This window comes from Pseudorasbora parva, chromosome 15, assembly GCF_024679245.1.
Source record: "Pseudorasbora parva isolate DD20220531a chromosome 15, ASM2467924v1, whole genome shotgun sequence".
In the NCBI taxonomy this organism is placed as follows: domain Eukaryota; kingdom Metazoa; phylum Chordata; class Actinopteri; order Cypriniformes; family Gobionidae; genus Pseudorasbora; species Pseudorasbora parva.
The window spans coordinates 33,473,251-33,500,320 of NC_090186.1; the positions used below are offsets into that span (position 1 = coordinate 33,473,251).

Genomic DNA, 27,070 nt, shown 5'->3' on the forward strand with positions numbered 1-27,070 from the left:
TTAGCACTTTTGGAAAAGCTGTTTAAAGGTGCCCTAGAATGATTTAAAACAATATTTTAAGTTGTTCTCTGATATCTAAATAGAGGGTATGTGACTTATTTAAGGTCAAAAATTGACAAAATTTATGGTTTTACAGGTCCATTTACAACCCTAGAAATTGTCCTTAGGATGTAATGGTCTGTTTTGCCTTATTTGAGAGGGTCATGAATATTAATGCAGAGTTCTGCTCTGATTGGCTGTTTCACACATCTATACCATCTGTCATGGCAATGATTTAACAATGATAGCTTCTTAACTTTGAATCACAAACTGAACTGGGTACTGTGGTTTCAATTTGACAGTAGAGTGCTGATTTAAAAGCCAATTTATTTAGCCAAACAAAGTAATGTAGAAGCCACTCAAAATAGTCAGTGTTGTGTTTACTACTCACCCGCTCCAAAATAATCATACATCAGTTCTCAAAAATGTATATTTATTTAACAAATTGACTAAAAGCCTTGGCAAATGACTATTGTTTACACTTAGATGGTTGAGAAGGTGACGTTAGCTACAATGAGCGATCTGTAAGAAACTAAACAGTAGTAGTAAACATAGTTTGCTTCTGAATTTGTGTTGATGATGAAATTTAGGCTAATTTAGATTTCAATCCGTCAAAAAGGATCAACATACGTATCTACTGTTGTATTTTATGACAACACTGGCAGGAAATAATATTAACTTTTGTCATTTGACAAACTGTTATGTGTGCTACTTGGAGTTTCCAATACCAGCATCTTGCATTAGATCTAGACAGCACAGGGGATATTATCTTAATGTTGTCTTACTAAGAAACTTTCAATGTAATCAGAAATGGGTTCGACAGACAGAAGTGGATAAAATTACTACTTACTGCTTGCAGGTTGGAATCTGCCCTTCAGTTTTAGACGCTGAGCGAATCCTGCTTGATTTTGTCCCAGGTTAGAAAAACTCTCCGTGGTGAAATGGGCCGAGCAAACAAACTTTTAATTAAATTGTTGCCGTATCCGATTTGACCGACTGTTGACCTCCTGACAATGAACATGGGCTGACATGCAAATGTTAGGGGCGTACATATTAAGGATCCCAGCGATTGGGTCACAGGTGGCGTTATGTTGAAAATAGCCTTTTTTTCTGTGGTGTTTTTCACAAACAAGATTTACATACGAAGGAGGAGGCAATGGTGTTTGAGACTCATGTCCATGTACTGAACTTTTTTTATTAAACTATGACAAGGTTAATTAAATTTTTCATTCTAGGGCACCTTTAATCAAATACTACAGTTAATAAAGCAGTCAATTATGTGTTCAATAAAGTATTAGTAGCCACTGGAGAAGTTTGAAGATGTTGCTGCTGAGGTACCGCTGGCTTCGTTTACATTGTACACATCTGCAAGTAAAAATTATTATGTTACTTAAAGTATATACAAATGTTTAGTATGACAGTTTGAAGTAGCAGGGGCATAACCATGACTAAAACATTGGGGGACCAAATAAAAAAAAGAAGAAATAAGAAAATTAGGTTCTAGATCTAATTGTAGTTGTTAAGCAATTGTAGTTGTTAGTGAAAAAGTATGTGGCGAATAAGTAGCTAAACATTATATATCTGACGACAATTTTATGACTGAAATATTCAGCAACTGACAGCAATATCCAGCGATGCAATTGCCATTTTGAATTTAAAACATGCTATTATTTGATCAAAATTATATGATCAATGTAATTCATAACTGAATGCGATGAGGCAAGAATCGTTTGAGTCTTTGACATATCAGACATACAAATAAGAGTGAATAAATTCAAAATATACAGTATATATTTTTTGCAAATAATGTGCAATAGAAGATTCTTTACAAAACCTTTTTTGTTATGCTGGTTGAAAGTCTCCTCATATCATGAAAACAATCACTATGTTAAGCAGTCTAAATGCATTTTTATAAATATGTATAATCTGCGGAAGGCATAGGACCATAAAATGCTTTATGCATAAAATGCTTTTAGCACAGGTAGTGAGTGATAATGTTTTGATTTGAGCCATTGACAGGTAAAAGCCATTCTTCAAGCCAGTTATTATAGTGTCCACAGCGGTTCTCACTCAAATAGTGAAAGAAACTATTTAATAAGCGTGTTAGTTTGAAGACCATCTCGGGTAAAGACATTCGTCTCTACCAGCGCATGACTCCACTGAGAAAGGTGGACTTACTTTTCCAGTCCTCATCTACCTTCCTTTTCTCTCTCTTACCATGCATTTTCAGTACATTCCTATTATCTCTTAAACAAGCACCACTAATATATGCAGAAGGCAGCACAACACTTCTAATCTGCATCATATTATCTCCTTCGCTAATGCTCCTCACTCTTTTTCTGTGGATCCGTGGAAGACTCAACAACTCCTGCTGCTCTCTCTAGCTACTTCTCTTTCTCTCACATCCCTCGCCATACTGGGAGGGGTGAAGGCACAGGTCTTCTGATTAGTAACAATTGGAAATACTCAACCCACACCTCTCTATGCAATAACACCTCATTTGAACACCATGCTATTAAAGTTACAACTCCCATTAAAATCCATATTGTAGTCATTTATTATAGGCTATTTTTCGGGCAACTATTTCGGGCGACCACTACGACCTGCTCCCTGTCCTCCCTGATCTTGCATTAGGAGAAGGAGCTGTGCAAGAAGGTTCACTGGGGGAAACACATACTTGCGTGGGCCCCGCAGCCAGCTGTGTGCTAGTGCATCCAAGCCGAGGGTCCCCTCGGTCAGGGAATAGTACAAGCGGCAATGGGAGGAGTCGTAAGAGGCAAACAAATCTATCTGTGCATTGCCAAACTGGTTCCAAATCAGCTGAACCGCTTGAGGATGGAGTCTCCATTCCACACAATTCAGATCCCCAGGAATGTAAATGGCACGAAGTGACCTCAGATGCTTCTGACTCCATAAGAGGAGGTGGCGGGTGAGTTCTGACATCCAGCAGGAGCATAGACCACCTTGTCGGTTGATATACGGTACTGTCGCCGTATTGTCTGACCGGACCAGTACGTGCCTGTCCTTGAGCAGGGCTCAGAAGCGGTGCAGGGCAAGACGTATGGCCAGAATTTTGAGGCAATTGACATGCCATAGGCGATGAGGTCTTTCCAGGAGCCAGCGGCAGCATGACCATTGCACATGGCACCCCAGCATGTGGCAGAGGAATCTGTGGTTACCACCACATGCCTGGAAACTCATTCTAGGTTCCTTCACGGGGTGAAGGCCTGGGTCACTTGTACCCGGAAATGTGCCACGTTGCCATGCCCACCTCGGGACTCAGTTGCGAAGCCAGTGCTGAAGCGGTCTCATATGAAGCAAACGCTCAGTGGCGTTACTGTGGCTGCGGATGCCATATGCCCCAGGAGCCGCTGAAATAGTTTCAGTGGGACCACGTTCCTGTGTTTGATTTGACGAAGGCAGGTCAGCAGAGACAGCGTACACTCGTGCATAAGCTGCGTGGACATAGCGACCGAGTCAATCTCCATACAGAGAAAAGAGCCATTTCCTCTGCACTGGGGAGAGTTTGCTTTTTTCCCAGTTGAATTGAAGGTCCAGACGGGCAAGATGGTGGAGAGAGTAGCTGAGGATCAGCCAGTTGCTGAGATAGTTCAGGATGTGAACCCTGAGTTGCCTGAGCAGCACTAGGGCTGCCTCGACGACCTTCATGAAGATGCGAGGAGACAGGGCTAGCCCGAATGGGAGAACAGCGTACAGGTATGCCCGCCCCTCGAAGGCAAACCGTAGAAACAGTCTGTGTCGAGGAAGAATAGAGACATGAATGTACACGTTCTTCAGGTTGATCGCTGCAAACCAATTGCGTGTACGTGTATTCCAAAATGCGTTTGTCTGTCAACATCTTGAACGGAAGCCTGTGAAGGGATCGGTTCAAGACGCGCAGGTCCAGGATTGGTCGTAACCCACCAGGATTGGTCGTAACCCTTCTTGGGTAAAATGAAGTAAGGGCTTTAGAAGCCGGACTTCATCTCGGCCGGAGGGACGATCTCGACGGCACCCTTTGCCAGTAGGGTGTCGACCTCCGCATGCATGACATGAGTATTGCCATCCACCATGGTATAGTGGACTCCCCGAAACCGGGGAGGAGATCGTGCAAACGGAATCTCATAGCCAAGCCTGATGGTACGAGCAAGCCAGTTGGACAGTCTGGGGAGCACTAGCCAGGCCCCCAGAAACTGAACCAATGGGGTCATGCGAGCCACAGCATATCTGGTGTGGGGCACCGAAGCGGAATGACCGGCCCAGACGTGGGAGGCATAGGAGCATCCCGAGTTGTGGGCGGGGTCGAATTCCGTGCCCTGCCAGTGGAGGGTTAGGGTCCCGCGGAGGTCTCGGCTGGGACTGAGAGTGGCGAGGCACTGAGGCGGTGCGCACTGCCAGTCGTGCTTTCTTGGGGATTGGAGGTGAATGAGTCAGTTTTCTCTTTAACCAACAATAGGGTGCTGCTGGCCGTTTTTGGAAGCCAGTGGTGGGGAAATGGGAATTGGACAAAAGATTCTCCCCTTGGCCCTCCTAGGGAAGGAGTGGTCCTGCCACCGTCTCCTTGGAGAGGACTGAGTTCACCTCCGAGCGGCAATAGCCTGATGTTTAACCAGCTTCGGGGCTGAGACAGGCTGGCCGGCCGTCCTGTGGGCACCTCTGCACTTCAGCCTGGGTGAAGGCTGCTGCTGTGGCCGAGCAGGAGGGGCAGGTGCCACAGGAGGGTGGGTTAGGGTTAGGGACTTCCATGACTTTGACACCTCTTCATGCACCTCTGGAAAGAAAAGCACTGGAGTCTATTAGGCGCGCTCAGTGCAGGCCGACCCCAGAAACCAATCATAGAGCCTCGAGTGCTCGGGACATGGCGGAGGCTTCCACTCAAGCCTGATGCTCTCGGCTGCCCGAGCTAGCATGGCCGTCAGCTCAGGATCAGAATCAGCCAATGCTGGTACTCCCGAGGGAGGCAACACAGCCAAATCCTCATCTCCGGAGGAATCGAACCTGCCTTGCGATGCGTCGATAGATATGGCGTCATTCGCCGGCGCCCCGAATGAGATGCTGGGCCAAGGATAGGAAACACCAGCATCTTCATCCAGAAGCACCACGGGGCAGTGTGACAAAGGGGGTGTGGCCCGAGGAACGACGGGTGTGGCCCATCAGATTGCTCCACACTGTCACCCTCAGATCACCCTGACCACCAGCCAAAGTGGTAGAGGGGACTCTCCCTCCTGCACGGAGTTCATTGAGTCTCGATCTCAACACTGTGATGGTCATGTTCTCGCAGTGAGAACATGATGCATCCATGAAAGCCCGCTCAGCATGCACTAAGCCCAAGCATACCAAACAGCGCTCATGCCCGTCAAGCGGACTAACCTGAAGACCGCACAGGAGTTTTGCTCAGGCAGAGTGCTGAGACACCCAGGGAGAACACACCGACTTGTACAGACCACTGCACAGATCGACAGGAATGTGGAACTCGCTGGAATGCGCCCTATCACCAACACTATAGGGAGACACCTGTCTTGAAGAAATAATCATTAAGGAAGGTAAGTTGAACTCGGTTTCGAAGCAGAAACATAAATGCAAGATTGCAATGCAACCCTGTTTATAACCACACGGTGGGGCGGAGTTGCATTATGCAAATTCCACAGACCCATGACATTTTCATGTCATTGGATCGTTTTGATTGAGATCGAAGGCAGCTGGCTTTCTAAGTGAAATCCCCATTTCGTCAGTACTGATGTAACTCGGAGTGTACTGCCTGAAAGGAAACATTTATTGCATGACAGCCGTTCTGATTAGACTCTGGGTGCTGCTTTCGTTGAGCTAATTCGTAAAGGTTCACAAACTAAATAAGCTACATAACACGTCATCAAACACATTAAAATCTAATAATATCATGTTCCTTTCTATATATAATTGCATAAAATTTATATTAAATTTGATTCAAATGTCTCCACAATCTGCTTTTGAATAAATGTCTTATTATTAAGCTGAAGTACACATTCTATCTTTTGTACACTGAAAGAAATGTAATTATTCATTATTTTTATTGAATAACGATTAAGGATTGTTCAATTCTTATATTACTCTTCAATTAAATTCATGGAATTACTTAAATTGCGTAAATCTTAAAAAAAAAAAAAAAAAAAAAAAAAAAGTTTTTTGAGCCATCTAAATCGAACCCAAAGCCGTGGTTGAAAAAATTGGTTATTGAACCATGGGTTAACTGTATTGTTGTATCCTTAATATATACACACTATAAATAGAATGACTTACTTGGCCTGGGTCTCCTTCTAAACAAACCCAGTCTGCTTGAAGATGATGGTCCTGCACTAGTACTCTGTAATGTAAACATTTACGATATCAGCTGTAAACCTAGTACATCTATCATTAGGAGAACTCATGGATCAGACACATTGTTTTGTTGTCATTTACCCTTGTACGGTTAGAGCTGGTAAGGTTTCTTAAGGCTTCAAGGCTGGTAAGGTTCCTAAGTGACAGGCTTTCTGCCAGTGCCTCACGGATCTGCAACCACATGTGACAAAATGAGTTAAAGCACTGCAGTAAAACTGAACGCCTCTCTAAGATCATTTTAACAAAAAAATTCAAATGGTTTGTCAAATTGAAAGTAATACACATTTAATTCCTACCTTGCTGTCAAAAAGCGTTCCAAACACCAAAATAAAAAATCCCTGCAGAAGTGTTACAAATATATGAGGAAAATGTTATGAGTAAATAATTTCAGTTTCATAACATTGTAAATAACAAATTATTTCGTTATCTTTATGACGATTTATAATGGATAAATAGAATATTATTATCCTTATTGCATTATTTATTTGCATTGCAATTATTGCTTTAAAGTTTGCATTTAAATACCTGCAGTGAATTGAGGAGTGCAAACACCACATGAATGCCTAATTCACGGGAAACCATGGTTCCAATTCCAAATCCCCATGTTAGTCCAAAGATAGGAGTCAATATGGCCACACATCGGGCAATGACCACCAGGGCATGTTTCTCATCTGGTTGAGTTGCAGCACCAACTCCTCTCCACAATATCTTACACAGAACCACAATCAAAACCATAAGGTTTATGGCTACAATAGTAAGAGCTGGAATCACAAATGCCAGCAGGGCCTTAGACTCATTCCAGTTCAGCCAGCATGCATATTGTTTCGTGATATAATTTTGTGGTCCAGCTGTTGACGCAACAGTAATGACCGCTATGAGCAAAGGCGCACCATAACCGACTATGAAGGCGATGGCCATCATTTTGGCCCTTGACATTTGGGACAAGACCATGACTGTCCGGTAAAAGAGCAACAGCGCTGAAATTAACATCCAGAAGAAAAGAGCCAGGTAAAAAAAGTGCATGAAGAAAACCGCTGGAGTGCAGCGACCCACGGATGTTGGCTGCTCTTGTTCTGCGACTGCGGCTCCAATGATAAAACAGATGTTTGCGATCAGCAGGGACACTGCAATGTTGACTATGGAGACATGTCGCATGTAGGATGTGTCATTTCTTGTCATTGCCTTCCATACGATAGTCTCAATAATGAGGCACAAAATTAAGCTGGCCATCGAAATAGTAACACCAATGTACGTTATATAGGCTAAGGCTTTGTTATCATCAAGGGAAAATGGTGACATTAGGATTGAAAAAGAGGTTGTGTGGTTGCATTCACATGAAATCTTGCCAGTTTCATTCCCTTTACTTATATAAGGCTTTACTTTACATCCAGTGGAATCCCATGCGTCAAGATTGAAGTTCCAAAAGACACACTGAGGATTTCCCAAAGACTGATCAGTAATGTCAAACGCAAAAGAAATGTTGTTAAGTGTTGGTTTAACCTTAACAACAACCACATCTCCATTGATGCGCACATCTGAATTATTAGTGGTATTTGTATTACTAGTATTACGAGTAGGTAAGACATTGTCAAGAGTTGTGAAGATTATGATGGTTATGGTAGTCACATTAGGAACCTGCGGTATTACAATCTCTGTGGTTGAATTTGGCAGTGTTGATGTTATACTGAATGAGTTTTTAACTGTAGTTCTGTTCAGCTGAATGGATGTTTCATTAATCGCAAACTCATCTTTGAGACGATCACTTATCTTCTCAATACTGCCCAGAAGTCGAATGCTGGTGTCTCCTGTGGTGTTTCCTTTGTTTAGTGTGTTCCACGTATCCCTTACATTATCTGATACAATAATGTTCACAGTTTTTAGGTAATTCTGGAAATCAAATATAAATTATATTTAATATGATGAAGTTTAATTATAAAAACATTTAAAATATTTGATACATTAGATATTGATAATCTAATAAGACACGAAAGATATAATAAATTATACCCTGTTACAAAAATATGATGTGACAAATTTTAATAATATAATATAATATAATATAATATAATATAATACAATATTATATTATATTATATTATATTATATTATATTATATTATATTATATTATATTATATTATATTATATTATAATGAACCAGTTTAATTTATAAAAGAGAGAATGACTATTGCATAACACAATTAAACACTGAATTAAAGCTTGTGTATCTTTTACTTGTTATTGTAGTTTTTATTGCAAATTAAAAATGTTTTGAAATTATCTTGTTCAATTCTATTCTATACAATAAGCGTACACATTATATTTGACATGAATGCTTAAATGTGAATATAAATACCTCCATCACAATGCTATTGATCAAAGTAGCTTGTGACAAATCAGCAATTTTAAAGAGTATATCCACAATTGCTTGGACAGTAGCAGGAGACTGTGTTATATTAACATTATTCTGTGATGTGGCATTGCTGAGGGCAGCCATAAAATCTGGAATCTCCTCCACAAGCAAGGTCTAAATTGCAAAGAAGGAAAAATATAAATATTAGGAGCATTCAAAATGGCCAGATGATTATAGATGGAGATACACAGCCAATAGATTACCCCAACTCTGTTTTTAAGGTTGTAGATAACTTCAAGTACACAGTTTTCCTGTATTTGTTTCCACGCAGATGATTCACATCTGTATGTTTTGGTGCCTTTAAAGCCACTTCCACAGATTCCTTTCTTTTCATCATTTGTTTTTCCAAGTCCAAGTTCTTCATTTATACAGTCATAAACTGGAGAAGTATTTGATTGAAAGTCAAAAGGAAACAGATTTGATGTAAAAGGTGCTCGCACACTATGCAATAGCATCAGAAGCCAGGGTAAAATACAGTAAATAATAGGACTCAAACAGTCAACAACAAAAGATCAGGTGTGATCCAAAGATCATTCTAGATCAATAAAATCATCACAGAAAAAGCAACATGATGCTGATAGAATAAGAAACTGAAGGCTCACGTTCTGGGCTTGTCTTTACTGTGACACTGCTCCAGCTGTAACTGTACTCAAGTAGTTGTGGCAGACCCTTGAGACGGCATGTAAAGGTTTCCTCCTTACAATTCCCACTTTTAGTAGGATAGTTTAATATGATATCCGATCCTGATGCAGGTACTAGAAAATATTAATATTAATAACATATTAAAAAACAACTACTCAATAACTTTTATAAAAATGTACAACCGATTTGTATGTATAACCTGAAGTTTGTACTGCTTCATTCAGGACCCACTCAACATTGTAGCCAGCGTCAACAGAACATCTCATTTGGACAGTGCTGTTATTACATGGGAAAACACGGTAATTATTACCCACAATGATAGTGGGGCGTTGTTTAATAACAATGTTTTGCCACTGAATGTATGGTATTGTACTCAGTTGTATGATGCATGAGTATCGACCTGCATTTAGGAAGAAAAAAAAATTAATATACAAAATTATGATTCATATAATTTTTGTAAATGAGAGGACATTCATAATATAAGTGTATAATACTTATTATAGTCCTATAATCTTATATAATCTTTTGATTGGTTGATTAGTTTCATAATTAAACAATGTTGTTATATCAGCATCTTCTATGACATGCACTATATTGCCAAAAGTTTTGGGACTTATACCTTTACATGCACATGAACTTTAATGACATCCCATTCTCAATCTGTACAGTTTAATATGGAGTTGGCCCACCCTTAGCAGCTATAACAACTGTAACTCTTCTAGGAAGGCTTTCCACAAGGTTTAGGAGTGTTTTTTTTTTTTTTTTTTTTTTTTTTTAAATAACACTGATGTTGGACGAGAAGGCCTGGCTGGCAGTCTCCACTCTAATTCATCCCAAAGTGTCCTAGGTTGAGGACTTTGTGCACACCAGTCAAGTTCCTCCACTCCAAACTTACTCATCCATGTGCTCATGGACCTTAATTTGTGCACCGGTGCGCAGTAATGTTGGAACAAGAAGAGGCCATCCCCAAACTGTTCCCACAAAGTTGGGAGTATGAAATTGTCCAAAATGTTTTGACATGGTGAAGCATTATTTCTTTAACTGGAACTAAATGGCCAAGCCCAACCCCTGAAAAACATCACCACACCATAATCTCCCCTCCTTCAAACTTTACACATGGCACAACGCAGTCAGGCACGTACCGTTCTCCCAATCAACCATCAAACTGAGACTCGTCCATCGGATTGCAAGACAGAGAAACGTGATTCCTCACTCCAGAGAAAACGTCTCCACTGCTCTAGAGTCCAGTTGTGGCATGCTTTACACCACTGCTTTCAATGCTTTGCATTGCACTTGGTGATTGGATGCAGCTGCTCGGCCATGGAAACCCATTCCATGAAGCTCTCTATGCACTGTTCTTGAGGTAATGAGGTCGCACTGAGGTCCGTAGCTATTGACTCTGCAGAAAGTTGGTGACTTCTGCACACGTGCACCTCAGCATGCGCTGTCCCGCTCTGTGATTGTACGTGGCTTTGTGACTGAGTTGCTGTTGTTCCCAATTGCTTCCACTTTGTTATAATACCACTAACAGTTGACTGTAGAATATTTAGTAGTGAGGAAATTTCACAATTGGACTTTGCACAGGTGGCAACCTATGATGGTACCACGTTTGAAGCTCAATTCTTTCACAAATGTTTGTAGAAGCAGTCTGCATGCTCTAAATTGAACCTTTGGTCATGGAAGTCATTGCAACACCTGAATTAAATGATTTGGAGGGGTTTCCCAATACTTTTGGGAATATAGTATATATAGCACCATGTAGTATAATCATATGCTATAGTATATCAAAGCTAAATTAAATTAAGGTAAAGTTTTACAGTAGTCTGCTTTTTAAAACAGGACTCTAAAATCAATCAAGCATTTGCCATGTAACATTGAGAGGACAAGCATAAACCTTGCGTAACTCACCACTGTCACTTTCACTAATGTTTTTCACAGTGAGAGTGCTGTTGTTGTTTGAAATAATGTATCTTGTGTTGTCTAGTGCAGGATCTTTGTTATTCACTTTCCATTTTATTGTTCCATTTGCAAAGACTGGCTGTGTGCAGATCAGGTCCATCTTTTGCAGAGGATACAAGTCATCTGTTCTGAAATTCTTTTGTTCTGAAATTAAAAACCATACAGCTCATGTCACCCAATAATTAACAAAAACAAACAACAATTATACATTTGATGGAACTATGAAATGTGGGTTTTAGATCAGGAACTGACTACCCTTACCACTTTGAGCAAAAGCATCTTCAGCTAAAATGATTCCTTCTGCCCTTAGAGAGTCCGAGATACTTGCATGTGCTGCTCTAAAATCAAGGTTGGCAGATGTTGCATTTATTGTGTAGTCTGCTATAATACTACCAGGCCTGTGGAGTAAAACACAACCCACCCAATGTAAAGATACTTTATTGAAAATGGATTTGAGTAAAGTTGTACATGGGAATGATGTGAAAATGTAAATGGTGCTGGTCCCAGTTTATATCAGATGGCCTTAACTACTATGTTCTTAGATTTAAAAAAAAAAAAAAACAAGTACTATTGTGTTCATATTGTATTGCTGTGCACTTTTACTGCTATTGAGGTGGTATGTGGGCAATGTTAGGGGCGTGTGGTGGAATGGGTAACTTTAAGGCTAGGGTTTGGTTTAAGGAAAGTGTCAACAGTGTAATTATAAATGTAACTACTGAAATTAATTACAGATGCAATACATGCAGGTCATTTTTCAATTTTAAGTACCAAGTAAAAAGCATGTACACAATTAGTGCATTGTATCAAATTATTAATTTCAATGTTAGTACATAGCAGTTAAGGCCACCTTATATAAAGTGGGTCCTGGTGGATTATACCTGATGCCAGTGGCTTTTGCAGAACCATAAATGTAGCCAGGTAGCAAACTACGATAAGTGAACTCAATCTGTAAAAAGCAAAAATAACAAATGTATGCTTGAACATATGTTACAATTATTTAAAAAAATAATAAAGTTATTTTGTTTTTCACAGTGAGAGTGCTGTTGTTGATTGACATCACTATGTCATGCATATGTGGATAAAGCCTCTCTCTTACAAAGTTTTGCAAAGTGTTTGTTATTGAAAGATACGGTTATTTGGATGGTTAAATGAATGTTGGAAAAAATAAATACATATAATTAAATACAATTAATATAAAATAATAAAATGTATGTTATAACGTCTTCAAAGTTATATACAATCTGTATTCAAAGTTGCATTGTATTGTACAAAAATCATCAAAAATATACATTTAATTAAATATGAAACAGAATACTCACTACTGGTGCAAATTTTCCATATAAATATTGGTAACTCTCACTATTAGTGTCAATAAGAGTGATGTCAAAAGTCTGATCTATTGTCAGTGACATTCCAATAACTGTAAAACAAATGTATTTTTATGTGCATTGTATCAACAGGCTTAAATAACATTCCTCAATCCTTAAAACAATACTAATACTAATATACTAATAATTAGATAATACACAATATTTAGATTCACAGTACCTTTCTGCTGCTCTGTTGGTGGCACTGCCGAATAAAAAATAGATTAATATCAAACAGATAATATATCAAAGCAATATATTTGTGTTTATCCCTTGAACATATAACTTCAAGAAGCTATAAATGTAAAATAAACTGAAATGACTTGGTGTCAAAATATGGTCACCGACTTAATATCTTTTTAAATTCAAGACAAGGGTAGCTGCAGCTTGGAGAAATGGGCATGCCAAATGGTAGGGGCATGCTAAATGGTTTCTTATATTATAATAGCTTGGTAAAATACTATTATTTTCTTTGCGGTAATATCTTGCAGCTTTATTAATTACTTAATCTTCTGTTTCTTTTTTTTTTCTTATTTTTGACTTGTGAACCCAAGCCCTTGACAAATTAAATTCAAAACTGAATAAATGTTTTAGTGGATAAAGCATTGTTTGTTTGCTAAATTGGTTAATGCCACTCATCAGAGGTTACTAAACAATTATCTTTATTTTTTATTTTTTATCAACAATATATTTGTTTCTATCGGGCAAAACATAGTTTTTAGGGTAACACTTTACAAGTTTTCATTTAATATTAATGTATTAATTAACTGAGCAATACATTTGATACTTTATTTATTCATATTTGTCAGTAAAAAAATACAGCTGTACATGTTCAGAGTAAATGATTTTAATGTGTATTGGTACATGTTGAAACTAACATTAACAAAGAATAATCTTTTTTGTTCATTATTTTGGTGGTTGATAAACTTAGACCTAATGGTGATGATGTTGATAATCTGTGCCATTTGATGACGTCAGTAATCCACGCCATGCAGAGGTACTTTTGAAAACTTTTTTTTTTTAATTGATTGTTCTTAATATCATTAACATTGTTTTTGTGTTAAAATAATATAATTAAGTTTTATAGATTTTGCTTAATGTATTGCTTCCAATAGTGTCAAAAGCGAATAAGAGTATAACAACAGGAACATGCAGCTTTCTTGACCAATGTGAAACTGTTCGGCACGCCCCTACCATTTGGCACACCCATTACTCCAAGCGGCAGTTACCCATACTTGGCAAATTCTGCACGGAATAAACAGGTTTCAGCAACATTTCTCAATCCTAAATGAATCTTTGCCATCATTACATACAGTTCATTTATATGAGAATTAGGATGTCCAACCTGCCTGTCAACATATGTATTTGTTGCACACCCTGCTCGCACAGACATCACACATCATAAAAGAATGCCCTCTTGCTGGCTTGTGACAGACTCTCATTGGCCTGATTGATTGCTCCTGATCGTTTGCTCCTGTCTGCCTGTTGCCTGCGTTTGTAGCTCTGTATAGCTGCTCTTGATTCACTATTTGATATATTTTATTTGTTGCTAAATATAACTTACTCATCACCATGTATTGTTTAATATAGTCTATCAAGTTAAATTTGACATCGCTAGCTTTTAATCTAAATCACTACCACACGTTAGCTTTTCGCTAGCCTTTCCATCTCGGCACCTGTGTCTCCTGTTTTCTGGGTTCATTTGACAACTGTGGTGTGTTGGATTATTAAATAGACTCCATCAAACATCTGTGGTAAGTTTTGGATTCATCAACGAATACGGTAAGCCATGTCTTCTTCTCCTGCCATTGTCACTTGCACTACATGCTACATGTTTATCATATCTACGTTGGTGAACAGGGCTTCACATGTGATAATTGTAAGGAAATAATCAGGCTGATGGAGAAGATTTCAGAATTACAGATAATCATCCAGACTTTATGTGAGAGTAGTAAGAATGTAACAGCTTTAAACACTGATTTGGATGCGACTAGCTTAGTGAACTCTGCACATTATTCGGTTCCGGCTGTAGCGCCCTTGCAGCAGGGCTGGGTGATGATGAGGAAGAATAGCAAAATTAACCAAAAATAAAGCTTGAACTTCTGATGTTTGTAAACAGCACAGCAGTAATGGCTGGCTCTGTCAAGAACTGGCTCTGTCAAGCCCCTCAAAGGCTTCGGTACATTGCTCACGGTGGAAACCCCTGAGTTCAGAGTATTTCATTCTTTCTTCTATCTTCTTTCTTTCAATAGTACTGTCCCATTTCTGTCTTTATTAACAAGTTTCCATTTGTATTTACTTCCATTTTGCAGATGCAGATTGTCATGTTTTTCCAGGCTCTTCTCCTGGCATTTGTGTTATAAATTTAGGTGTAATTGTTGTAATTAAGTCAATGTGAGATTTCCTGTTGTAACTGTGGGGTCATAAATAAATACATTTGCATGTAACCTGAAGGATGGTGTTTACTTTGAGTGACTTTTTGATACAAAATCATATCGATTGCAGCCATACATGGTCTCTGATTGAATGGAATAAAATAAAGAGACAAATAACTGGCATAGAATCCTGCTGTACATAAAGCAAGATTGATCCATTTTTCATCGTTGAAATAACATTATTTCATGGTGCAAACCTGAAGAAAAATCAATGTTATATTTCAATATTGATTCAATGGTATTTTAGTTGATGCATTAACATTGATTCACTGTTAAATAAGTGATTTAATTTTAGTTGAAAAACTATTGATTTTAAGCCCATCTCGATATATTTTTCATCATTGAAATAACATTATTTCAGGGTGTAAACCTGATGAAAAATCAATGTTAAAGCTACACTGTGTAACTTTTTTAGTTTATTCTTAGCTAAAAACACTTAGTTCTTTCAAAAATATATGTGCTCATTAATGTATATTTACTTCTTTCAAGTAATAAAGTTTTCTCGTAACTTTATAATATGCTATTGAAAATACATACAGGTGAGGGGTTCGAATGCCGGTCGCCATGTTGCCCCTCCATCTTGACAGTACATCAGCCAAAGAGGGACATACCTGTAAATTCAAGCTTCGCTTTTCGCATTTTAACACTCCGTGGCACTGTATCGAATGTGAAGAGGGGGATTGCCATGGACTAATTGTCCATGGTCCATCTTGGACTAAATCGGCCACCGTAGGAGTTAAAACGAAATCGGAATTGAGAGGAACAGAAACTAACATTCACTGGATTGTCATATACCTTTACACCGCTAGATGGGGGAAAATATCACGCAGTGTAGCTTTAAATCTCAACATTGATTCAATGATATATCAGTAGATGCATTATCACTGATTCAACGTTGATTCAGTCTTTGTCTGTTATCTGGGTATTGACTGGCTTGAAAGTTGTCCAAAAAATGACCATTGACACCTTGCACAAGAAAGGCAAGACACAAAAGGTCATTGCAAAAGAGACTGGCTGTTCACAGAGCTCTGTGTCCAAGCACATTAATAGAGAGGCGAAGGGAAGGAAAAGATGTGGTAGAAAAATTTACAAGCAATAGTGATAAGCGCACCCTGGAGAGGACTGTGAAACAAAACCCATTCAAAAATTTGCGGGGAGATTTACAAAGAGTGGACTGCAGCTGGAGTCAGTGTCTTCAAGAACCACTAAGCAAAGACGTATGCAAGACATGGGTTTCAGCTGTCACGTTCCTTGTGTCAAGCCACTCTTGAATAACAGACCGCATTAAAAGCGTCTCGCTTAGGCTACAGACAAAAAGGATTGCTGAGTGGTCCAAAGTTATGTTCTTTCATGAAAGTACATTGTGCATTTCCTTTGTAAATCAGGGTTCCAGAGTCTGGAGGAAGAGAGGAGAAGCACACAATCCATGTTGCTTGAAGTCCAGTGTAAAATTTCCACAGTCAGTGATGGTTTGGGGTGCCATGTCATCTGCTGGTGTTGATCAACTGTGTTTTCTGCGGTTCCAAGGTCAATGCAAAAACCTAAATCTAAATCAATGAAGTTTTAGAGCACTTTATGCTTCCTGCGGCTGACCTACTTTATGGAGATGCAGATTTCATTTTCCAACAAGTTTTGGCACCTGCACACAGTGCCAAAGCAACCAGTACCTGGTTTAAGGACCATGGTATCCCTGTTCTTAATTGGCCAGCAAACTCACCTGACCTTAAACCCATAGAATATCTATGGGGTATTATAAAGAGGAAGATGCGATATGCCAGACCCCACAATGCAGAAGAGCTGAAGGCCACTATCAGAGCAACCTGGGCTCTCATCTCAACACCTGAGCAGTGCCACAGACAAATCAACTCCATGGCATGCCAAAGTGCTGCAGTAATTAAGGTAAAAGGAACCCCAACTAAGTACTGAGTGCTGTACATGCTCATACTTTTCATGTTCATACTTTTTAGTTAGCCAAGGTTTCTAAAAATCCTTTCTTTTAAGTAATATTCAAATTTTCTGAGATACTGAATTTGGGATTTTCCTTAGTTCCCTTTCGGGGAACTCGAGCTGCGTCGAAACGCTGTGAGAACGCCTCTGCGTTAATGCGTCGTGAAGCGCCTGTAGAACCATTCCATCGGAAAAAAGACTGATCGTCGGCGTGATGACGTCATCGACCGGAAGCTATAAAGCGTCCGTAAAAACAAACAGGAACTAGCTTCTGAGCCTTCAGCAAGCGATCTGTGTGAACCTTTTGCGAGAGACTACCGTTAAGAACGCTGCGCTCCCGCCGGGCACTCTTTGAGGAGGGTGCCTCGGCTCGTGTTCCCCGCGGCTCTGGTCCCGCTGCCGCCAAGGCGGAGCGGAGGCTGCAGTCGTGGGGATCACAATTGGATGTTGCAGAGGGGTTAGAGACGGGCGCTGCCTTATCTCTGCCCTCACCTGCACCATCCAGCGGCTCTTCTCGGGGCATGGAAGCACGCATGGCGGTTTCTTCCCCCCCGAGAGAGTCGCCGGTGCTTCATCTGTTCAGCTCTGAGGAGGTGGACGTTGAAAGCATCGAGACTGAAGACTCGCCACTTCAGTCCCCTGCTAGTGAGGAGCTCGTTGAGGTTCTGACGCGAGCAGTGACCAGATTAAACATCGTCTGGCCCACTGAAAGATCTGAGGCAGGAAGAAAGCGTCTTAGTAAATTGGACGAAAGATTCCTGCCATCTCGCGCTTCAGAGCCTCAGCGATGGGGCCTGCCGTTCTTCCATGACTTGCACACCGAGGTGGCAAGATCATGGAGGAGACCGGCATCATATAGAGTGTTCAGCCCGCAGACTTCAGTCTACAGCAACATCGCCGGGCTGAGACAATATGGTTATGGGGCGATGCCAAAGGTAGAAGAGACGCTCGCGAGCCATCTCTCGCCTTCCTCTGCATCGTCCCTTAAGGCCCCGACTTTGCCTACCAGACCATTAAAGACCACGTCGGCACTGGTGGGCAAAGCGTACTCGGCAGCGGGTCAAGCCGCCGCATGCCTGCACACGATGGCGATCGTGCAGAAGTACCAGGCTGACCTGCTGAGGGATCTGGACAATAGTGATGTTGTGGGGGGAGATATTGTTACTGAGCTCAGGACATCTGCGGATTTAGCTCTCCAGGCCACCAAGGAGACGGCCAGATGTGTTGGCCGCTCTATGGCAGCCCTGGTGGCCACGGAGAGGCACCTGTGGCTCAACCCCACAGACATCAAAGAGAGGGAGAAAAGCTTCCTGCTTGACGCGCCACTTTCTCCTGGTGGCCTCTTCGGTGACGCAGTCCATACTGTCACGAGAGGTTCCAGGAGTCAAAAAAGCAAGCTGCGGCGCTAAAGCAGTTTCTCCCTCTCCGGGTCCAGGTCCCTGGGGCTGCTGCTGACACAAAGCAGCCCAAACCGAGTACGAGCTCCTCACACAGGGCTCAACAAAAGCAGAGCGTCGCTACCCGAACTCCCCCTCAGCGCGGGGACGAGGGGCGGCGCTCTCAGACGAGGCCTTCGAGGGGCAGGGCTGATCTGAGGACAGTCCTGATCGCCAAGAAGGCCTCGTCGAAGCGTTCCTGACGCCAGAAGCGTCAGGACGCTGAGGGTGGTTCTCCCCGTAGGGAAACGGTGTTTACCCCTGCCAACGGTACCCGTTTCCCTGCGGCACCCTCTGGGGGCCGTGCTGCCAAACCCGCCGCAATGCCGGGGCGCAGTCGGTCTCCGCGGGCCACCTCGAGAGGCTGGTTCCCTTAGTAGATTTTCTAGACGAGTGGAAACGTCTATCAAATATATCTCGTTGGGTCCTGCAGATAATAGAAAGGGGGTACGCCATTCAATTCAAAAGTCGGCCACCTCCTTTCAGCAGTGTCCTACCTACAGAGGTGGGCCCGGAGCAGGCTCTGGTAATGGCACAGGAAGTACAGACACTCCTGCAAAAAGGGGCTATAGAAAGGGTTCCCCCTCCCAGCAGGGAGTCTGGGTTTTACAGCCGTTACTTCATCGTGCCGAAGAAGGATGGGGGCTTACGCGCGATATTAGATCTGCGTCTACTAAATCGCTCGGTGGCCAAGCTCAAGTTCAAGATGCTCACACTCAGACAGATTGTGTCGCAGATCAAACTAGAGGATTGGTTTGTCACCATATACCTCAAAGATGCGTATTTTCATGTTTCCATCCTTCCACATCACAGGAAGTTCCTCAGGTTTGCCTTCGGGGGAGAGGCATACCAATATCGAGTACTTCCTTTCGGTCTAGCACTGTCACCCCGCACATTCACCAAGTGTGTGGATGCAGCTCTGGCGCCGTTGCGTCTGCAGGGCATCCGCATACTGAACTATATCGACGACTGGCTGATTCTAGCGAATACAGAGCAGATGGCGGTTCAGCATCGAGATGCTGTTCTCGCGCATATGTCGAAGTTGGGGTTGAGGCTGAACGCCAAGAAGAGTGTGCTTTCTCCGGCTCAGAGAACCACTTTTCTAGGTGTGAACTGGGATTCGGTAATAATGCGGGCGCAATTATCGCCAACACGCATAGCATCGATCCTGGCAGCAGTCAAAGAACAGAAGCTAGGCCGGGCCGTCACTGTGAAACAGTTCCAGAAACTGTTAGGTCTCATGGCAGCAGCGTCCAACGTTATACCTCTTGGCCTACTGTACATGAGGCCACTGCAGTGGTGGCTCAAAACAAAGGGATTCTCCCCGAGGGGAAATCCGCTCCGCACGATCACAGTCACGCGGCGATGCCTACGTGCTCTGGTCATGTGGAAAAACCCGGGGTTTTTATCTCAGGGTCCCGTGTTAGGGGCTCATGTTCGTCGCGTAACGCTAACGACAGATGCCTCTCTCACGGGCTGGGGGGCGACCATGAGTGGTCGCTCATCCCAGGGTCTATGGCAGGAACATCAGCGGCACTGGCACATAAATCGTCTAGAGATGCTCGCAGTGTTTCTTGCATTGAAACAGTTCCTGCCCAACCTCAGGGGCCACCATGTGCTAGTCAGGTCAGACAACACATCGGTGGTCGCCTATATAAATCATCAGGGGGGTCTGAGGTCCCGTCTGTCCCGTTGGACAAATTGGCACATCGGATCCTCTTGTGGGCCCAAGGGAAATTGCTGTCAATCAGGGCAGTATATATCCCGGGGGTCCTGAATCAGGAAGCAGACAGCCTGTCGAGGCAGGGGCCGAGGCCCGGGGAATGGAGACTCCACCCAGAGGTGGTGGAGCTCCTGTGGAAGGTTTATGGGAGAGCAGAAATAGACCTATTTGCTTCGACGGAGAATTCCCACTGCCCGCAGTGGTTTTCTCTGACCCATCCAGCCCCGCTGGGGTTGGATGCCATGGTACAGGAGTGGCCGAGGCTACCCCTGTACGCCTTCCCCCCGATTGTCTTGCTTCCAGGAGTTCTGGAGAGGGTACGCCGGGACGGGGCCCAGGTACTTCTAGTGGCTCCGTACTGGCCGACCAGAGTGTGGTTTTCGGACCTAATATCTCTCCTGGAAGGCTCTCCGATGGAGATTCCGACCAGGAGGGATCTACTCTCTCAGGCGGGCGGGAGATTCTTCTATGGGCCTGGCCTCTGAGGGGGCTAGGCTCATAGAGGAAGGTCTCTCGGCCGAGGTCGTAGAGACCATCCTTCACTCCAGAGCTCCATCCACGAGGAAGCTGTACGCTCTGAAATGGAAACTTTTCTCAGCATGGGGCAGAGAACGCCAGTGGGACCCAGTTAACTGCCCGGTTGGTACAGTGCTGGAGTTCCTGCAGGCAAGGTTCTTGGCAGGGTTGACCCCCTCCACAATAAAGGTGTACGTGGCGGCCTTGGGTGCCTTCCACGTCCCTTTGGGTGGAGTGTCTTTGGGAAGACACCCTCTGATTACACGCTTCCTCCGTGGCACTTTGAGGTTGAGGCCGGCTATGCACTCGAGGGTCCCAGCATGGGACTTGGCCATTGTCTTGAGGGGCTTGTCTGGGCCGCCGTTCGAACCCTTAGAGGAGGTTTCGGACAAGTTCCTCACCCTAAAAACCATCTTTCTTTTGGCCATTTCATCTCTCAAAAGAATAGGAGATATTCAGTCCCTGTCTGTAGGGCCCTCATGTTTGGAGTTTGCGCCGGGGATGGTGAAAGCCTTTCTACATCCCAGGCCGGGTTATGTCCCCAAGGTTCCTACGAGCCCACGGGGCCCCATTACGCTCCAAGCCTTCTGTCCTCCTCCGTTCAAGACGTCAGACCAGGAAAGATTGAATCTGCTGTGCCCTGTGAGGGCGTTGGATACATATGTCCACAGAGCTGCCCTGTGGAGGAAATCTGATCAGTTATTTGTCTGTTTCGGACCCCCTAAGAAGGGGGCCCCAGTATCCAAGCAGAGGATGAGCAAGTGGGTGATCGAGGCCATCTCACTTGCTTACGAGGCGGCCGGGCAGCCGTCTCCACTGGCTGTCCGGGCGCATTCTACCAGGGGTATGGCTGCTTCGAAAGCACTTTTGTCGGGGGCTTCCCTCCACGATATCTGCAACGCGGCCGGTTGGTCGTCTCCGTTAACTTTTGTCAGGTTCTACGAACTAGACCTGGCATCTACTGTTGGGGCGCAGGTTCTCTCGTAACCGTGTGCGCTTCGGCTTCACACATACGAGACACTTGGTCCTATGGCGATGTGGGTATAAGCGTTCTCACAGCGTTTCGACGCAGCTCGAGTTCCCCGAAAGGGAACGTCACGGTTACGTATGTAACCCTAGTTCCCTGAGGGAACGAGACGCTGCGTCGCTTTGCCATACTCCCGGCGTGTCCGTGATCACTTACTTCAGGCTTTATCAGAAGTTAGTTCCTGTTTGTTTTCACGGACGCTTTATAGATTCCGGTCGATGACGTCATCACGCCGACGGTTGATCTTTTTTCCGATGGAATGGTTCTACAGGCGCTTCACGACGCATTAACGCAGAGGCGTTCTCACAGCGTTTCGACGCAGCGTCTCGTTCCCTCAGGGAACTAGGGTTACATACGTAACCGAGACGTTTTCAGTTATAATCATCAAAATAAAAATAAATAAACACTTGAAAGAATTCAGTCTATGTGTAATGAATGAATATATACTATACAAGTTTCACTTTTTGAATGGAATTAGTGAAATAAATAAAAATGTTGATGATATTCTAATTATTTGACCAGCACCTGTATGTATGAAACTGTACACATATAGACCTCATCGACCCGAACAACTTCCGCACTGCATGTCATTAGCTCCATCCAACAGGAAGTCATGAACCCATGCTCTGAAATTTAATACTCATCCTAGAGAATTCACCTGATCACCACCAAGCTCAGACAGCATGAAGCAGTTTTCTTTCAAGGGTACTCGCACTGCATCTACGACACGCTTTCTTAGCAATAGTGCATCTTAAGTATAAATTATGTTCTTTTAATGTAATTCAGGAGAAACACATCAAAATAAGCTACTCAACCATCACCTGCTGTCTATAATCAGTAATCAACAAATACTCTAGGATCATAAGCTGTCTGCAATCAGTAATCAACATTTCCACCCAATCAGCGCGAAGGCAAGCCATATATAATCACAGTCAAACTCAGGATTCTCTAAGGGTGGTGGGGGTAATCTGCGTTTGGGCTTCTTCCCCTGGGTGGAGAACCTGATGCTCGAAATTTATGATTTTGAGGAGTCAGACGTTCTGAGCATGGAGGTGGGTGAGGGTGAAACGTGCCGCTTCATTCATAAAATAAGGGCACTTGGGTAGCTCTCGAGAGGGCTGCCTGTAATGAGCCGATGTTCTCTTTACCCGTGCGGAAGCCTGCCTTGCTTTTTATTCCCCACGGGGTGAAGAACCTGATACTTAAGTTGAAGTAGTAACAAGAGCTCGCCAATTTATACTGCAAGGCTCAATCTCGCTCTGCCAAGGCAGCGTGTAGATTACAGGTCTACATTTAGAGTGAACACACGATCAGTGTGCATGTGAAACTGGTTGGGTGCAAGGCATGCAGTCAGCTCCTGAGGGTGCTGGCTGTGTTTATTAAAAAATATCTTGATGCGTACAGCTGTGCGCTTTCGGGTGTTTCAGCCTCGGGCCTGTGGACTTTCATCTTGAGGGATTAAAGCCAGATATATTGTGAACGGATCGAATCTCATGTTTGCTCTCACTGCCTCGTGCACTGCAGGACACATTGGTTTCCAGCAATTGCTAATCGCAGTGTCCGCCCAAAGTCGTTGCGGCCTTGTCGAGTTGCTCCCTTAGATGAGGCCCCTGCTGGCCAGCCCCTCTCCCAATAAGAATCGATCGAGGTCACCTCCTCCGTGGAGCTCTCCGGAAATCAACCAGATTGATTTCCTGTGAACGCACATTGATGGGCAGTGAATGTGTCTGCACACAGAAAATCATCCTCGACTGCTCCTTCCTGGGCAGCCACTTAAAGGAGTCTGGAACAAGGTTTGGTTGACACCCAAGGCCAGCCTTAAGAGGTTGGCTCCCTTAGTAGATTATCATTAAAGCATGGTTATGCCGCCCAAATATATCTGCATGGGCCCTGCGACTGTAAGAAAAAGGATACAACTGCAGTTAGGTTACCCTCCACCGAGGGATCAAAGGGGTGGTCTGGACTACATTGGTCCCAGAACAGGTTTGGGTAATAGAACAGAAAGTTCACTTACTGTTGGTAAAGGAGGATATAGAACATGTTAAATTAATCGGCACTTGAATCATTCTCTGAGGAGATTCAGGTTCAAGATGCTCACAGTTATAACCATCATGAGTCAGATCCAGTCCGAGGACTTGTTTGTCACATATTGTTCGTCACATATGACTTCTGTACATATCTATCCTTTCATGTCACTGGAAGTTTCATGAAGTCTGCTTCCAGTGGTGAAGTGTCCCAAAACTGGATTGTTCTGTTCAGCCTAGCTCTTTCCCATCTCACCTTCACCAAGTGTATGGATGCAGCTCAGGCTCCTCTCAGACTCCAGGGTATCCGTTTACTGAATTACATAGACGACATTTCGGCACTGAGATGTCGTTCTGGTCCCACTGTCCATGGCAGCTGTCCCTGCTCCTGTGAGTGATGGGCCTCTGGGGAAGCACCATCTGGTTGTACGTTTCCTCCATGGGGCTTGGAAGATAAGGCCTGCCACTCACTCCAGTGTTCTAACCCGGGCTCTGGCAGTGGTTCTCGAAGGGCTGTCTACGGCTCCCTTCGAACGGCTCGAGTTGAGTCTGACACTTAAGGGAGCCTTTCTCCTTGCTATTACTTCTCTGAGGAGAGTGGCAGACCTTGAGGCCTTGGCGATTATGCCAACTTGCCTAGAGTTTGCCCCTGGCAGAGTTAAGGCCATCTGCCTGGGTGCTCACATCCTAAGGGTGTACTCACACTAGCCAGTTTGAACCGTGCCTGAGTGCGTTTGACCACCAAAGCACGGTTCGTTTGACTAGTGTGAGTGCTCCGAACTGTGCCTGGGCGCGGCTCGATTAGCCGGCCCTGGCACACTTGGAAGAGGTGGGCCAGAGCACGGTTCAGTTGGACTCGGGCGCGGTTCGCATGCAGTGTGAGCGCTAACCGTGCTGGAGTCCGTAAGCAAAGCTGCAAAGTCCTTGCTGCACTTCAGCTGGTACCTTGCAAACCTCCTCATACAAACAGTACGATTACGTGAAAATTTCCGCGCCACTAAGGCGACACATCTGTTTAACAACAGGCTGTGAGAGGGCTGTGGACCATCATGGACCAAACGACACAAAATTATCCACAAAGAAAACAGAGCGATGGACTCCATTGTGTTCAGAGAGCGCCACTCTTCCTGTTTATCCCGAAACCATCGCACCATAATGACGTAAGCGTGCTTCGGCACAAATGCTGAAACCCGAAACCGTCGCACCATAATTACGTAAGCGTGCTCCGGCACGAATGCTGAAACCCTATGTGAATGCAAGCCAGAGGGGGAGGGGGGAGGGGATGGGGGACAATCATACTCAGGCCCGGTTCATGGCAACCGTGCCTAGTTTGAGTACTCCCTTAGTGTGCCTAGTCTCAATCATATAGCATAGCATGTAAACCCTTAGAGTTTATTCATAACCTGAAGGTGGCGGCAGTGCAATAAAACAGTTTGTGATCAGCATAAACATTTTTTTTTTAATAAATAAAATCAAAGAAGAATAAGAAAGAATACTGAACTAATTAAACAAACTGAGAAGTTAAAAACTGAAACACAACACTAAAAACTGAATGAAAACAGAACTTATGTGTGACACTCACTTATAAATGTATATGTATTATATATGTTCTACATTCTCACCATTGCATTGGTTACTGGTGCTGACTGGTTGATTAATATTTGTTACAGTAAACCCACTCAAGCAGGAACAGTTGTAACTCCCAATTGAGTTGGTGCAACGAGAGTTTGGACCACAGAACTCTGATGTCTTCAGACATTCATTCACATCTATATTACAGAAAGATATGAGGGGAAAAAAATGCATAAAAATGTGATGCTCATTGTCATAAAAACTATCCTAATGCCGGTGTGCCTGAACTTACAATAACATACATGATTAAAAATAAAATAAAATAAATTATAAAAACATGGCAGCTAACAGGATTAAATGTCCAGCCTGATATCATCCATCAAAACGTCAACTTTGAAACATGTAGAATAAATTGAAACGGACAGAAATTCAGTAGTCATTTATATATATAAAAAGTCAAATTAAATCTGCATATATACAGTACATACCCTTATGAAACAAAAATATATTGCAGTATATTGGAAAATATCCTGTAATACATTAGGCAATATATTCACATATATGGAATTTAATATTTATATTCTCCAATATATTGCAATATATGAAAGCGGCAATCATTTGTATATTTTGCAATATATATAACAGGAATTTAAAATATATTGTATAATATCATCAAAATATTCCATGTATTTACAATATATTACAATATATTTCAAGTAATATATTGGTAAATATATTTTCCTTTGGTAAGGGTATGTCAAGCTAGAAACCACTTATAAATGTGTTGTGCTATACATTTTCTACATGCTCACCATTGCATGGGTTACTGGTGCTGACTGGTTGATTAATATTTGTTACAGTAAACCCACTCAAGCAGGAACAGCTGTAACTCCCAATTGAGTTGGTGCAACGAGAGTTTAGACCACAGAACTCTGATGTCTTCAGACATTCATTCACATCTATATTACAGGAAGATATGAAAAATAGTTTGTGTAAATCTGTGATTGTCAGTGTCAAAATATTCTATTGATTGTTTTGTCTGAATTTAGGGAGGCGGTGTTTCGTCAGTCGATGACGTCAAAATGCGAACACAATCTTTTTCTGGGTCCGGTGTCTATAAAAGCTTTTATTTGACTAACAAGGACGTTTTTTTTAGCTCTGAAACTTAAAGGAAATTCTTATTGTCATTGCCATGATCTTTGATATATCAAAAGCTTAAGGGAAATTTGATTTCTCAATTCATTACCCCTTTAAGGTTATACAAAAATCTCAAAATAAAACGTACCTCTACATGTGTTATTGATGCTGATGGTGAGATTTGAGTTTGTTGCAGTGAATCCATCCAAACATGAGCAATTGTAACTTCCTATTTTATTTGTGCAGTTGGCATTTGGACCACATACAGATGGACTGACCAGACATTCATCTACATCTGAAAAGATAATTTTTTAAAGAACAATACCTCTTTATAAAAAAATATTTTTCTAAATGAAAAAAGAGAGAAAATATGTTTTAACAACAACAAAAATATGATAATGCAAATAACTGAATCAAACATTTGCATGGGTTACTTATGCTATTAGTTTCATTCATATTTGTTGCATTATATTCTTCCCAA

At 42.6% G+C, this 27,070-nt stretch overlaps 2 protein-coding genes across 2 annotated transcripts in view; both read right to left on the minus strand.

The window, feature by feature from the left end:
• LOC137041474 (adhesion G protein-coupled receptor F4-like) lies at nt 1-25,559 on the minus strand. Its single transcript, XM_067417826.1, has 15 exons — nt 25,503-25,559; nt 12,954-12,977; nt 12,725-12,825; nt 12,284-12,351; nt 11,667-11,803; nt 11,355-11,549; nt 9,646-9,846; nt 9,407-9,559; nt 9,008-9,183; nt 8,748-8,918; nt 6,919-8,280; nt 6,690-6,731; nt 6,475-6,564; nt 6,316-6,379; nt 1-1,404 (listed from the first exon to the last, which is right to left on the minus strand). Exons 3-15 carry the CDS (start codon nt 12,815-12,817, stop codon nt 1,334-1,336), a joined length of 2,823 nt encoding a protein of 940 aa, XP_067273927.1. The 5' UTR covers nt 12,818-12,825; nt 12,954-12,977; nt 25,503-25,559; the 3' UTR covers nt 1-1,333.
• The window catches only part of LOC137041052 (adhesion G protein-coupled receptor E2-like), an 87,703-nt gene that overhangs the window by 43,131 nt on the left and 17,502 nt on the right, over nt 1-27,070 (minus strand). The gene's annotated exons all lie outside the window — the stretch shown is intronic.

Bases quoted from the DNA above. Each gene is read 5' to 3' on its own strand.
- LOC137041474 (XM_067417826.1), bottom strand. From the start codon at position 12,817: ATGTCACTGACAATAGATCAGACTTTTGACATCACTCTTATTGACACT. The intron at 11,804-12,283 runs GTATAATCCACC...TTTACTCCACAG, and splicing joins GCAAAAGCCACTGGCATCAG to GCCTGGTAGTATTATAGCAG. The intron at 8,919-9,007 runs GTAATCTATTGG...TTTGCAATTTAG, and splicing joins ACCTTAAAAACAGAGTTGGG to ACCTTGCTTGTGGAGGAGAT.